The sequence below is a fragment of the Pestalotiopsis fici genome (assembly GCF_000516985.1).
Source record: "Pestalotiopsis fici W106-1 unplaced genomic scaffold PFICI_Scf_3, whole genome shotgun sequence".
Lineage (NCBI taxonomy): Eukaryota > Fungi > Ascomycota > Sordariomycetes > Amphisphaeriales > Sporocadaceae > Pestalotiopsis > Pestalotiopsis fici.
In genome coordinates, this window is record NW_006917093.1 from 221,945 (window position 1) to 235,289 (window position 13,345).

General features: G+C 50.6%; 4 protein-coding genes across 4 annotated transcripts; 1 reads left to right on the forward strand and 3 right to left on the reverse strand.

Moving 5' to 3' along the window:
- Window positions 1–1,442: 1,442 nt before the first annotated feature.
- PFICI_04266 (uncharacterized protein) lies at window positions 1,443–4,933 on the reverse strand (the record flags this gene model as incomplete). The annotated part of the gene is made up of 4 exons (XM_007832847.1): window positions 1,443–3,255; window positions 3,312–4,225; window positions 4,266–4,388; window positions 4,469–4,933. 4 exons carry the CDS (start codon window positions 4,931–4,933, stop codon window positions 1,443–1,445), a joined length of 3,315 nt encoding a protein of 1,104 aa, XP_007831038.1.
- Window positions 4,934–6,539: 1,606 nt separating this feature from the next.
- On the forward strand, window positions 6,540–7,478 carry PFICI_04267 (uncharacterized protein; the record flags this gene model as incomplete). The annotated part of the gene is made up of 1 exon (XM_007832848.1): window positions 6,540–7,478. One exon carries the CDS (start codon window positions 6,540–6,542, stop codon window positions 7,476–7,478), a length of 939 nt encoding a protein of 312 aa, XP_007831039.1.
- A 360-nt stretch (window positions 7,479–7,838) lies between these two features.
- On the reverse strand, window positions 7,839–8,990 carry PFICI_04268 (uncharacterized protein; the record flags this gene model as incomplete). Its single annotated transcript, XM_007832849.1, has 1 exon — window positions 7,839–8,990. The coding sequence occupies one exon, from the start codon at window positions 8,988–8,990 to the stop codon at window positions 7,839–7,841; it is 1,152 nt and encodes a 383-aa protein (XP_007831040.1).
- A 3,456-nt stretch (window positions 8,991–12,446) lies between these two features.
- PFICI_04269 (uncharacterized protein) lies at window positions 12,447–12,732 on the reverse strand (the record flags this gene model as incomplete). Its single annotated transcript, XM_007832850.1, has 2 exons — window positions 12,447–12,555; window positions 12,623–12,732. The coding sequence occupies 2 exons, from the start codon at window positions 12,730–12,732 to the stop codon at window positions 12,447–12,449; spliced, it is 219 nt and encodes a 72-aa protein (XP_007831041.1).
- Between the last annotated feature and the right edge of the window lie 613 nt (window positions 12,733–13,345).

The following is a 13,345-nucleotide window of genomic DNA, read 5'->3' on the forward strand; positions in this document are numbered from 1 at the left end:
ACCAAGCGATCGATGCAGGGTCCCAGCTCCCAGACTTGTCTACATTAAGCTGTTCAGGCCCCAGCTCACCTAGCTTTTTAGCTCAGATAGTTGGCGCCACCTGAAAGACGACTTGACGATTTTACTACTACCTGCCTGCCAACTCTCACTCTCCACGTTTGTCGTCCGCCCGTCCTGCACGAACCCGCCTGTCAAAGCGGAGCTGGAATAAAATACCCGCTCCCAAAATTTACTACCATCTCAAGCGTGTTACCACTTTTGATCAAAATCGGCTGATGTTCAAGATTGTGGTCGCTTCTAGCTTCTCAAAGCTCACTCTTCCATTTCCTCTCAGCTCCTCCTCAGCTTTTCCCCTCTCTCATGACCTAGACGCGTTTTGTTCATCCACGAAAGGTGGCTGGGCCGAGCTGAGCTGAGCCGTAGGTAGTAGTAGAAGTGCGGGACACATACATTTTGTACTACATTGTACTACTTGCACACAATCCACCTGGTTGGGTTCACGGGTCCAGAGCAAAGAACCGGAAGCCATTTTACCCACTTTGGAATCAAGAGAAAGGGATCTACCTACAATCTGCCTACTACCATAGTTAAACTAACCTAGTACTGAGCTTCCTCGTGCGTAAATTGGCATCTCTTGCCGGGTCAGCACTGTCACTGATTTGATAACTCCGAGCAAGTCGAGCCGAGCCAGAGGGGGAACCCTCCATGTACAATCGGTTGTAGATGTGTTAATTGGGGATATGGGGGACCAGCCGAGCTTGATATTGAGCCCATTTGTAAACAGCGCCGAAAACAGTCACGACTATATTTGTATGAACATGATAACGATAAGAAGTTCTTTTGGAATAACATGTGGCCAATGCCTTGATATCCACGAGAGCAACGGAGTAAGATCACACAAAACCCGATGCCATGACAGGCCAATCATATCGTCAATGACAACGCTGTCTACCACCAGGCCGAGGTGAAGTTGGTATGGAGGAAAATCCGCCTCGAGATCAGGCTCGCCAAAACACTGGGGGACTGATGTCTCGAGCGGTATAATTACTTCCCTATCTAGCATATATTTCAAAAAGGGCCAGTATTTGTAATTACAACAGATTTATACAAAAAACCATGACACTCCTCTTTTTTCTGGGCTTGCTGGAAACCTGACCTCAAGAACCAAACGCCTCGGGATGCAACAATCCAGTTGTTGATGTCTGTCCTTCAAACTCCAGGCTTTTTTGTTTCCCCAACTGACGATCGTCCCAAACCAGTGGTGACCCGCCCTCTAAAGACCGACCTTTGATTCCAGGTCTCTTGAAAGCACCTGCCGAAGCGTCATGACCGTCTTGACCAGAGACGAAGGGATAATCAAAGAAAAACCACGCCACGAGCTTCGCACTGTCCGTGACCAACCACACGACGACAGCAAACGCGATTAGAGCTACATTCCTCAACTAGGCGGTCATGCCCGTTTCGCGTTGATGTTTGACAATGTAATAAGTGATGAGATTCTTTGGGTCGTCCTTCAGTCCCTTGATACTGTCCCAAAACCTCTGCTCGCCGACTCTGGCGTGCAACTGAACGCACAGGTGCACAGCGTCCATCCGAACGCCACTCTCCTTGCTGTCTAGACACCTTGCAGACAAGGTGCACATGCCCTGAAGCTCACTCTCGCTAGGGTCGTAGTCGGCGTGGTTCTCGACGAGCTGCTTCATAATGTGGAGGCCCATCTGTAGGCTGCGACCACTACGGGCATCCGCTTTTTCCAGTAACGACTCGCAGCGCCGGGTCATGGAGACAGCAATCGTGGGCGCATCCCCCAACTTGGCAAGCTCTTCCGCCAGGAGCTCGAGACCTGACACAATGTGTGTGCGTGCATCGTAATTGGCACGAGTAGTAATCAGTGCTTCGAGCCCGCGCGAGACATGAGGCTGGAAATTGTCTCGAGCATTCTTCAACAACAGTTTTGTTGTCGCAAGGATTTGAGCCTTCACATCTTGGATCTTCGTATTCTCTAGGGAGTCTAGAGGTGCCTCCAGGTATTCGAACAATCCCAGAAGAAGAGCATCAAATGAGCTGTCTGATGGGATCGACTTGGGGTCCCGTAGGATTGACTGCAGTTTGCGGAAGCCATGGACGTCAAGGGTCTGTGCCTTGACACGCTTAATACCACTGTCAAGTAGTCGAGCGTTTGGGCCAGACTTGTCTGCAGACAGCGTGATCGGCGTCGCATCATTTCCGTTGGGCAGCCCGGATAGCTGCGCCGCATCTGCATTGACAGGCTTATCTTCGAGTACAGGGCGTTCTGGACTTGCGCTCACAGTTGGCTTTGGCGTCGCCTGATCCTCTGTAAAGGGGTCTTCGTATACTGTCAGAGATTTGGAGGGTGTTTGTGCTGGTGTGGGAGCGCCTTCTGTTGCAATTGCATCGTCCACACTTGCTGGTTCCGCAGCATGGTCATCTTCTTCTGGCACAACAATTTCGGGCGTAATGATTGTTGGTGCTTCTGGCGGGCTTTGTGGCACGTTTGCACTCTCTGTCACGGTGTCAATGCTGGGAACTTCCAATGTCAAATCCTCATTTGCCTCAGTAGCCTTTGACGGGCTACTTGGAAGAAGATTTGATACTGTAGCCTTGACTTTTGCTGGACTAGTTCTCGGGGAGACGAGTATTGGCGCAGTCTTACTGTGAAGCGGTCTCGGGGGAGAAGTAATACCAGTCTCGCTACGGGTTGGTTGGTGTCCAGGCTTGCTCTTTGGCGCCGTCCTTTTAGGAGACCCCAAGATTGTCTTGGATGCCAGTGGCTTTGACTTCACATCAGGAGGGCTTGCGCGGGTATCGTGGTTTCTACCAGAATACGGGCCTGCAGTTGCGGGTCTTGGGGCCATTTCTGGGCGCCTTTTTGCAGGCCGCATGGGTGCAGCAGATATGCCAGCATGCGATTTGCCTGCAGTGTCTGACCTTGGTCTCGTCGTGGACGGTGCAGCTCCGGAGGCTGTGGAAACGGTGGTTGTGGTTGATGTAGTCCGCGCCGGAGACACCGCAGCCATGGCAGAGCCCGGTCGTGGTGGCAATGTCTTGGTTGTCAAGGCCCTCTTCTGGGCCATCATGGTTTCCCTGAGTGAAGGCTTCGAGGTCGTACCAATAGTGCTCTTCGAGAAGCCGAGTCCAGGTCGCGGTGCAGGTTCAGCCTTGGCTGTCGAATTCGGGTTGTTTACGTCTTTTTGGAGGAGTTTTTGAGCCGAACCATCAAGCCCATTCATAATTCTTGCAAAGAGTTAGCGAACCAAATCATTACTACACAGTACAATGATTATACTCACTTTTCAGCCTGGCTAGGCCAAATTGGAGCAAAGGTCCAGTATGTAGCACGCATTTCCGCCCTTACCCCTGGATTGGCATCAGTCAAGCCCTTTTTGATGCATTTCTCGAGCAGATCGAGACCGCCAGAATGCTCAATATGACTTTTGTGGTGACCCTCCTTCTTGATCAGCGTCGTGAGCCAACCACTGACATATGTTCTTGGCTGAACATTCTTGTCCTGGCAGGCCATCCACATGTGTTGCATGATCCTAGCATTGTATGTGACCCGACCCACGATGGTGCTCACAGTTGTATTTGCGAGCTGAGAAGCGATTTTCTTGGTATTGGCTGTCGCTTTGACAAACGTCTGCATGAACAGTTCAACCATTGGATCCATGCCCGGCCCAAACGTGTTGGCGATATCCTGGACCAGGGCGCATGACTCCTTTGAAAGACTGGTTCTCAGAGACGTTACGCCTTTTATGATCCCATCTTGCAGAGCCTTGCACTCCTGCAGGAAAGGGGCAGCGAAATCGGATGGCACATTTCCAGCGATGAGTCTGCGTAGCTTAGTGATGCTCTCCTCACGCTTTAGCCAATTTTGTTCCGTCTCCCTGCCATCAAACCAAATGTGCATCTCCCTAAAGATCTCATCTAGTTCCCGGTTTGTGTTGACATAGGATGGCTCGACCGAGTCTGCCTTTGCCTCGGGTGGGGCAGGGGTATTTGATCTTTCGGGGCCAAGCGACGAAACGCTTGCAGTCATTTTTGGTCGTACCAGTGGTGCCGAGTCGGGTCGCGTTTCAGGTTCGATCCGGGAAGCAGAAGTCGGAGCCAGCTCCTTTACGATGGCGGCCTCAATTGCTGGTCGCACCTTGAAGTTCTTGAGCTGTTTCTTCAAATCCGATTTGGCTGGGTTGGAGGCATCCCTAGACTAGGTTAACATTTAGAACCACGGCGACTGGGTTGCAAACATGCCTAAAGAGCTCGATCACGGTGCCCTTGGCTGTTTCCCGCACCATTCCGTCAGCGTCCTCTAATAATTCCATCAGGGTTGGCACAAATGCCCTGAATGGCATGTCGTGATCCTTGTGCATCTGATATCTTGTAAGCCACCTATCGGATACTCGCGCTTCTACGCAAATGTAGGGACACATCTTTCAAGGGCACGGCGTACCTGAAGTAACCACTGCATTCCTGATTCCTTTGCTCTTGAGCTCTTTCCTGCCATGGCAACATTGCGCACAAATCTTTCGGCCTCGGTAGGTGTTACTAAGTACATGGTTGTCATGGCCTGTATCGCGAGTGCCCTCAGCTTATCCCGCTGATCACCCAATTTGTCGACAACCAGGGGTAGGGTTGCTTTTGCTTCCTTGATGATGTACTTGGGTTCCTGGCGCGAGAGGCGCGTGAGCAGATGGTTGAGCGCAGTAAAGCCGGCATTGGCGAGGATCGCGTGTTGCGACATGGAGGCAATTCGCAGGGCTTCGAAGAGCGGCTGGACACAGGAGTCAGGCACAGTGTGCTGCTTGATGCCGGACTTGACGGTCGTCACGGCCTGGGACTTGATGTCTACAGAGACATCTTTGCGCAAAATCACCAACAGGTCGGCGACCTGCTGGTCAGTTATTCTCTCTGCCATGCCCTAGATTGGGGGGGAGGCAGGGAGTGTTGCGAAATAAATTTCTAGAGTATTCCTGTGGTCAGTCGTACAAGTTCGGATCAGACTGTTATTATTGGAGAGACGCGGAAGGCGGCGCCGAATGAAGGTGAAGCGGGCGCGTCGTTGGAGAAAAGGGGCAGAATTGCCGTCGCGCAATGTAGTGTGTGGTGCGACATACCGATTGATTGTTATTGACAATTGTGATTGTTTTGCGATTCTGCGACTCGATGCACAGGTCGGAGCATGGAAGGCTGTGAGCAAGCTATCGAGTCAACGGATGCGATATGCAAAAGGGGGCGATTGGAAAAGCGGCGGTTCGATTTCGCGAGTTGTTTTTGTTTGTTGGCATCCAAAGAAAAAAGAAGCAAGTTTGGCGTGTCGGTGGTGATGTCGCTTCCCGTCGCAGCCTTTGCGAGACCGTGGTGTCTTTCTCTGTAATCAATGGAGATCAAGTCCAATGTTGTTCCAATGCGACCTAAACACCCCCACTCGAGCGACGCTAGTGAAGCTGCTCCAACTGGCCGAGCAACCATCAGTTGTTGTCAATAAAGGTTAAAGTACCAATATGCGCGATGGAGCTCGTTGAATGATCGCAATCATATAACTCTTGTACCATCTATTCGAAGTTTTGGGACATTCTTGTTACAGCATTCTGTCTTTTTCAACTATTGCGCACCATTTGGACTGAGGGGACATTAAAGTCTAGTGGCTTGAGATTCGGTCTCAAAAGCACAGTTCCCTTGAGGGCCCAGTGCCGCCCACGGTACATTAGTCGCAGGGATTGCGCCGTCCAAGACTCCGGATTCTTACTTAATAATAGACGTACTACTGAAATATACTGTGTAGTAGCCCCTCGAGGAGCCGCGAAAGGACGCGCCAACCCAGAACGGTACAGGCAAGATTGCAAGATTTCCAATGCATCCCAGAACCCCGAGGGCGAAAAAAACTGGCGCTAGGGGAGGGGCAATGGCTCCGTCTTGGCCGTCTGTCTATCAGGGACCAAAGGAACACGCGAGACATTGACAAGGGATATGAGCGGTCGCGGGGCAAAGCTTTTGCCTCCACCTACCATAGACGGTAACCCTACCTCTATATTACCGACCATAAAAACGTAGTCCCTGGCTACAGTACTATATTGCCAACTCATCTACCCTGCTTGAGGCCTTGTCCACCTATGAGAGGCGATTTGCCATGATGTGGAATACGAGTGAGATATATAAATCGTAGTATGAAACCTGTTTGCTGCGAAATAGCTTCGTGAAATCTTCTTTTTGTCTTGGACCGGACCAGACTGGTGTCACATGAACAGCAAGCCACGATCCGCATAAAACAGGCCCTAGGCCGACAAGTCATCTCTGCTGGCAACCATCGTCACGACTCATTGCTGTCCCTTGATACGTCCACCGTGTCCAAACCAAGGTATAATACAGGAGGCGATATTTACAAAGCAGTGATACTGGTTCCGCGCCTGTTTGAAATCACATCACCCACTGCTTATCTGTGCTTTACTTTGCCGTACCTCTTTTGTTCATTTTCCGATCAACGTCCGGCTTACTTTCTTCAAATCTATTAGACAAGCAAGTATATGCCTCTGCCACCGTTCAGCTCCGTGGCGCCCCGGCCCGAGCATCTCTTCATGCCGGCTGTATCCTATCAGATCGAGGCACCGTCCTCCACGGCGGCAGCACCAACGCCGTCACCGCTGCCTCTTCGTCTGGCCCCGGAGACGTCTACATCACAATCATTGACAAATGGCGGCGAGACCGCCGAGGCGCACAAGCCCTTTCCGGTGCCGAAACTCCGTCTGGAGATGCGGGACCTGAACCACGCAGGCGCCGGCATCTTTTTGCAAGCCATCAACGTCGCCGGCACCCTGCCGACGTGCGTGCAAAACGTGCTGCAAAAGCTGTACATGTCGCCCGGAGCGGCGGGCGCGCCACACTACTATCGGCCCCCGCCGACGCGTTCCGTGACGCTCGTGCTCCGCGACATGGGCGGCGGTGTCGCCTACACGACGGGTTCGGACCTTGACTCCGACCACAAGGAGATCCACTTCAACCTGGGCTACATTGCGGGCCTCGCACCTGAGCGCCGCACCGCAGAGATCACTGGCGTCCTCACCCATGAGCTGGTCCACTGCTACCAGCACACAGGTTACGGTTCGTGCCCGGGTGGCCTTGTCGAGGGCATTGCCGACTGGGTGCGCTTGAGATGTGACCTGGCGCCGCCGCACTGGGACAGCAAAAAGCCAGGCACCAGGTGGGACGGCGGATATCAACACACGGCTTATTTCCTTGCCTACTTGGAGAAAAGATTTGGTGAAGAGACTGTGCGGAAAATCAATGAGACCCTGAGGACAACCAGGTACGAGGAAAAGTCCTTTTGGACCGGGCAGCTGGGCAGACCAGTGGAGCAGCTTTTCGAGGACTACACGAGTGAACTGAAGAAAGAAGGCAATGTTACTGAGAGCGCTGAGAAGCGAGGAAAACAGGAGAACAAGGTTGACGAGGGTACGCAGACCTAGATATGTACTCTGCAGTAACCGAGATATCAAGTTCCCTGGTCAGCACGTTTGAATTTGCTGTACGCATAATAGAAGAGACATGTTTTCGCTCTAATAGCATATCAGCTCCCCTTAGTCGGTCGCCGTGGAGCAAGATACTATGATCAATCGAGATGGCTTCTGCAATTCAAGAATACAGTAATGCTGAATTGAAAGCGGTGGTACCCATGCCTAGTATACGAATCAAGTCCCATCTACGCCGATTACCAAGTCCCAATGTGCTTAAAATCCTTCCCTTTGACGCCATGCCTCCCAAAACAATAAGAAAGTATCCCTTGGACGATATATGGAGGTAGTCAGAATTGAAAGACTGCGGGTTTATTATGCACGAGCGGGGTGAGCACCGCCATCGCTCTCACTGATGACGCTGCCGACTTCTGTCCAGCTTGCCGGAGTGAGCATCCCCTCGTCATCACTCATAACATCATCGTGTCGACCAGATACAGAGTGAATCTCCTCGCCAATGTCCTCACCAGACCCTGCGAGGGAAGCCGAGTCTGTTGGTGTCAATTGTCCTTCACTAATGAGCTCTGGCTCGGACAGAGGACCTGCTGGCGAAACAGGGAGTGGAGAGTAGAAGCCACTGTGGGATGCTTCTGCCCAGGCTTGAATCGAGCTGTATGCCTCGTGTCTGTCTTCCTGTCCTGCTGTCATATATTCCTCGGGGCCGAGTTCGCGCTCCGAGACAGCAGAGACGGGTTCCGGCAGTGGTTGACGAGCCAGGGTATCAACATCAATCAAGTTGGAAGGAATGTGCTCTGGAGGTGCTGAAAGGGTGGCGCTAGTTTCACGGTCGTGATTGTCCTGGTGATCTTGCGAAACGCTGTAGATATCATCCAGCTCGTCCTTTTCTGGCTCCATCAAGCTGTTCTCAAGTGCAACATGCTCATCAATGCCGTGTTCGTCAGCAAAGGGATTCGTCAAGATGGAGTAATTTAGGCCTCGAGCACCCTCGCCACGGCGTCTGAGACCGCCTGCCTCGGCACCCTGGACATCAGCTCCGCTGTTGAAGATGAAGGCACCCTTCTCGTTGGTGGTATCCTTTTGCAAGAAATCATCAAAGCTCGAACCCCTAGATGCGGTTCTCCGTGGCTCAACTTGAGGGGTCTTTTCCTGATCCTTGATTTCCTGATTTCTCTTGGATTCGGCAATGGAATTCCAGTACATCAGCTCCTCCCTCTGTCGCCGCCTCGTCTCCTCGTCGGCATCGACGCCTTGCTCGTCGCCCCTGCGAATATCGATGCCGCGCGACAGCAAAAAGCCCTCGGCGTCCTCGGGGCGATTGTAGAGGTTCTCGCGTTCCTGCGGGGAAATGCTGTCGCCGAGAGAGTGCAGGGCGATGGCGATGCGCTGGCGCAGGTCTTCGGCGATGCGTCGCAGCTCTGGCGATTCGTAAATGGCGACGCCTACAGCGACGACAACGCCAACGGCTATCACGCCAGCTGAGAGGGCAGCATGGTTAATGGCAGGCATTTTTGCGTGTTTCAACGTCACATGCAACGGAAGAAAAATGGGGAAAAGAAGATGGTAATGATACGAAAATTGATGGTTCCAAAAAAGAAACAAGATGGCACAATACGGTTATTCTTTAACAGATACAAAGCAACAACATTTGATGAGACAGACGGGAAATAGCCGACTATTGGTCCTCGAGACCAAAGCCACGCAAGCAAGCTGGTTGATTTTGCCACCACTTTTGCAAGTACCCAGGCAAGGCAACCATATTTGTCAATCAACTGAGGAAGAGCTCCGGTTCAAGACGTCGCTCGTGCTTCCTTGTGGCACGAGCGCGGGGTAACTGACCACTGAACCTCGAGTGACAGCTCAGCTACCAGATCTTGGCCCTCCGCTGGAGAGAGAGGGGCACATGTGTGTTTGACAGCGGGACAGTGATACGATTGATTGATTGGCAGTAGAGCAAGCGACAGAATCTGGGAGGGAGGGAATTCAAAAGCAACTCACCTTTGACGGCAATAGGGATAGGCATTCTACTCCCAGGTGCGGATTTTGAGTGAATGTGCTTAGGTGCAAGAATAGAGGAAGAAAAGAAACAGGAATACATGCAAGAAGAAAAAAAAGGAAAAGGCTATGGTAGATGAATGCCTGCCCAGTGCCAGCCTACCTCACATTACCTCCGTCCATACCGACACAATTCAATAGCCGCCCAGCCTTAAATTCCTCCCTCTCGCCGGCTCTGAGGGAGAAAAGGCCCGGGTTCAAATCAAGGCGGGCGTGACGCACTGCAAGGCATTAACCAAGCCGCCATTACGTCCCTTTCTGCCCCTTAGTTCTTAGTTACTGCCAAACCTACTAGTAGCTAATGGCCAGAAAGGTATGTGGTGACATAACCTTCTACAAAGTCCTGCTACGAGCCTCAGCTGCAGTGTGTGTAAGCCTCGAACCTTAGATTTCGGCGCATCGGTGGTTTTCGATGAGTGACAGCAGTCATGATAGGTAATATGCCTGCCTTCTCTTATCTCACCAACCGCGATAACGACACACATATTGGCCCCGCAACCTGCAAGCACCAACAACCAACTTTCTCTCGAGGGCCTTGGCCAGCGTACATTGTTTTGTGGCAGTTGCCTCTACTGTAGGTCTTGGTTCATTGTCTGATATTTGAACTTACGCACAAATGATGATCATATACTACAACACACCAAGCTGAAACCTCTCCTAATTCTGTCATCTCATTATTTAGAGGTATCCAATGTAGTAATATAATAACCAAAGCCAGCCCGTCCGTGTCTGAGCGAAAAGACAAAAACAAAGGATGAATGATAATAGAAGTGCCATGATATTTAATGTATAGAGCACCAGAGGGCAAATTGTTGAAAAACACTATTTTCTCTTCTTGTTTTTTTTTTTTTCTCTCTTATTTTCTTCCTTTGGCATTTTTCTTAAAATCATTAATAAGATGACTTTAGCTATTCGCTGCGCAAATCGGTGTTTTTCAACAATTTGCCCTCTGGGCAACCGTAAATATCAGCAGAAGAAAGCGCAATCTTCAAGCTTGTATTGTCCAGTTTATCAACTTGTGAACCTCAAATTGCTTTCATGTTGTATAATGCCTTCAAAGACTTGCGCCTACTATACGCGTCAAATGATTGGTTCAATGTTACGGCAACCATGCCAAGCCTTTACTCTCCAACGTTCAACCTACAAAAGTTAGAAAGGTCAAATACCTCAAGAAGACGACATACGAAAATAAGGTAGTGTTGATAGACTCATGGACTGTTATTTACCATATACTACAAGTGACAGAAACACCAGCTCGTACTAATTCTAGCGTATCAGTGTACAGATTCACACAACCTGGGAAACTACATTTTAGGTGCTGATACCCACACATCCAAATCGTTCGGTCCTTTCCCCCCTACTACTACCTACCTACCACATCTTGTATCTTCATGTTCACCTTTAGATTGCCGTCAAAGAGTAGGAGAAAAAAAAAACCTCACCCAGTGGCGTATCGGGGTGAAACTCTTGTCCGTCCATGTAGAGGAGACGCAACCCATGTCAAACCGGGACAAGGCGAAAGACTGCCCATCTACGCGCGCGAGACCTTGTCTCACTTGCAGCCTCATCGATGAGACTGATCTTCCATGAATGGGCTCAGCGAACCTTGGTACCCAGTACAGAAAAGTCACGATATCCCAAGGAGCTGAAATGGTAGTATCGTCGGCAATATCCACTCGAGAGGCGACACTGAAAATTCCGCCTTTTGTTTCAACACCGTAGCTATCAAATATACTTTAGCTTGTGCTCGCTAGAATAGGTACACAGATACGAAGCTACTCTGTATATAGAACACTAATCACGGGCCTCGGCAAGCGGATCAAAGAGAGAGAAAAAAACAATAACAGTGTACATGGCGTTAAGGAAAAGAGCCAAGGTGAGCAAGCAGAGCGAGCAGCGCGCCAATGTTGCCCACCCAAAACCCCTTCGCCGTGCTCGCCGTACGTACACTACTGTCCTGGGTTAATAACCCCGAAGGCGTCCAGTCCAGTGCAGTGTTGGGTAATCTGAAATGACGCGGAAAGCTGGGAAGAACATGGCTGACCGGCTCCGCTGTGGAGCTGTACATTCCTCGTCGTATCGTTTTGAATCGTCAGGCAACGCCAAAGTAGCGCACTACAAAGAAAGTGGTGCATGAGTCGTGAGCGAGTCCGCTTCTGGCTCGGAGAGTTGTGTGTTGCCCCTTGGGGCCCATCACTTTCGTTGCCAACCCCTACTTTTTTTCGTGGGGAAAGAGAAATTCCTCCCGGATTCCATCTCGAAATCTCCAGGTTTTCTAAAACGTTCGGTTCTTCTTTTACGGTTTCCACTTAGTCAGTGCCAAGAGTTTTTGTGCTGTCAGGGTGTGGGATAATCTTCTTTCTCATTCGTTCGTCACTATCTATATACAGGTCCTGCCAAGACCAGAGAAAGAGGATAATAGGTAGAACCATACCAAGATTAAGTTGGAGGGTCCTGGGGATAAGGAGCAAATAAAAATAACTGCTGAAGATCCTAGCACCACTGAGGCAGGTATTCGCGGTGCGAGAAATCGTGCAACCAACGCCACCGGGCTATCCGTATCCTAGGATAGTGTACCGAAAACCGCAAAATGGGGAATAATTTTCCAACTCCACTAATAGATAAAAAAAAAAAATGCAGATATAAGAGGACAATGGGACACTCGAGGGGCGCCCATTGGCGAACGGCCCCTAGTCGGCGTCTCCACCAACCGCAAGGACAAGCTTTTGCGACAAGCGTCGGCCTATGTCGGTATTGCGCGAGTTCTAGAGTAGTGAACTCTTAGCTGGATCCAGTCCACTTTGTGAGAACGGGCCAGCTTGATTGTCCGTGATGGAAGGCAGAGAATATTGTAGCTGGAGAGACGCAGATGCAGACGTTCTAAGAGCATTTTTGCTTTGAACAATGTGCTTAGTGGCTGGAGGAGACAGACCCGGCCGATGAGGTCGTCTTGCTGGACGAGGTAGACATGTCCGAGTCGGTCCGAGTAATGCCAGGGTTGGCAGTGCGGTGCTTGTCGCTGTCGTAAATGTCAGATAAACTGGTTCTGAAGACTTTCTGATGAGTTCGTAATGGTAGTGACTTACTATGCGTGGCGGTCGCTGTGGAGAGTGCACTTCCACTTGCCTCCACCAGTCTTGAGGGTGAACTGGACGGGCTTGGTGTCAAGGACAGACTTGATATCTTGAGAAGGCATCTTGAATGGTGGTGTTGTTGTTTTGACTTTCAAATGAGTCGATTGAAGTTGTGTAGAGTTATGAAATTTGGTAAAAGTCGAAGACGGCAGCTCTTGAATTCAAAGTGATAGTGAGGAAGATCGGTAGACGAGTGAAGACCAGAAAGAATGAGATTAGTGATAGGGACAATCTGGATTATATAGGGAAATTTCCCAGCTCGCTGACCAGACCCGTAGCCCCAGATGAGGACCCCGAATTCTCCAGTATTGGTCAGATCGGTGCGTGATTTTAACGTTGTATCTTATTGTGGAGTATCCCGCGTCTCGTCATACAGCCAGAAAGGAAAACACCGAGAGTTTTGAGCACTTGTACCAATGGAATGAGCTCCTTCATCCTACCCAACCTGGATCAGATGCACCGGCGGCGGGACTACCCAACTAGCATTACGAACAAGCATCTTCCACACAGTACTAGTGTAGGGTAATTCGTGGGTTTTCTTTTGTGTTTACGAACTTGGCCTTTGCGTGCAGCGTGCTGCATCCCCAGCTCTGCTTTGGGATGGAGATCGTGTGCTTTGTGGGACAAATCGAGAACCACCTAGGTACTTGAATAGATACGGGTAGAGAGAGACAG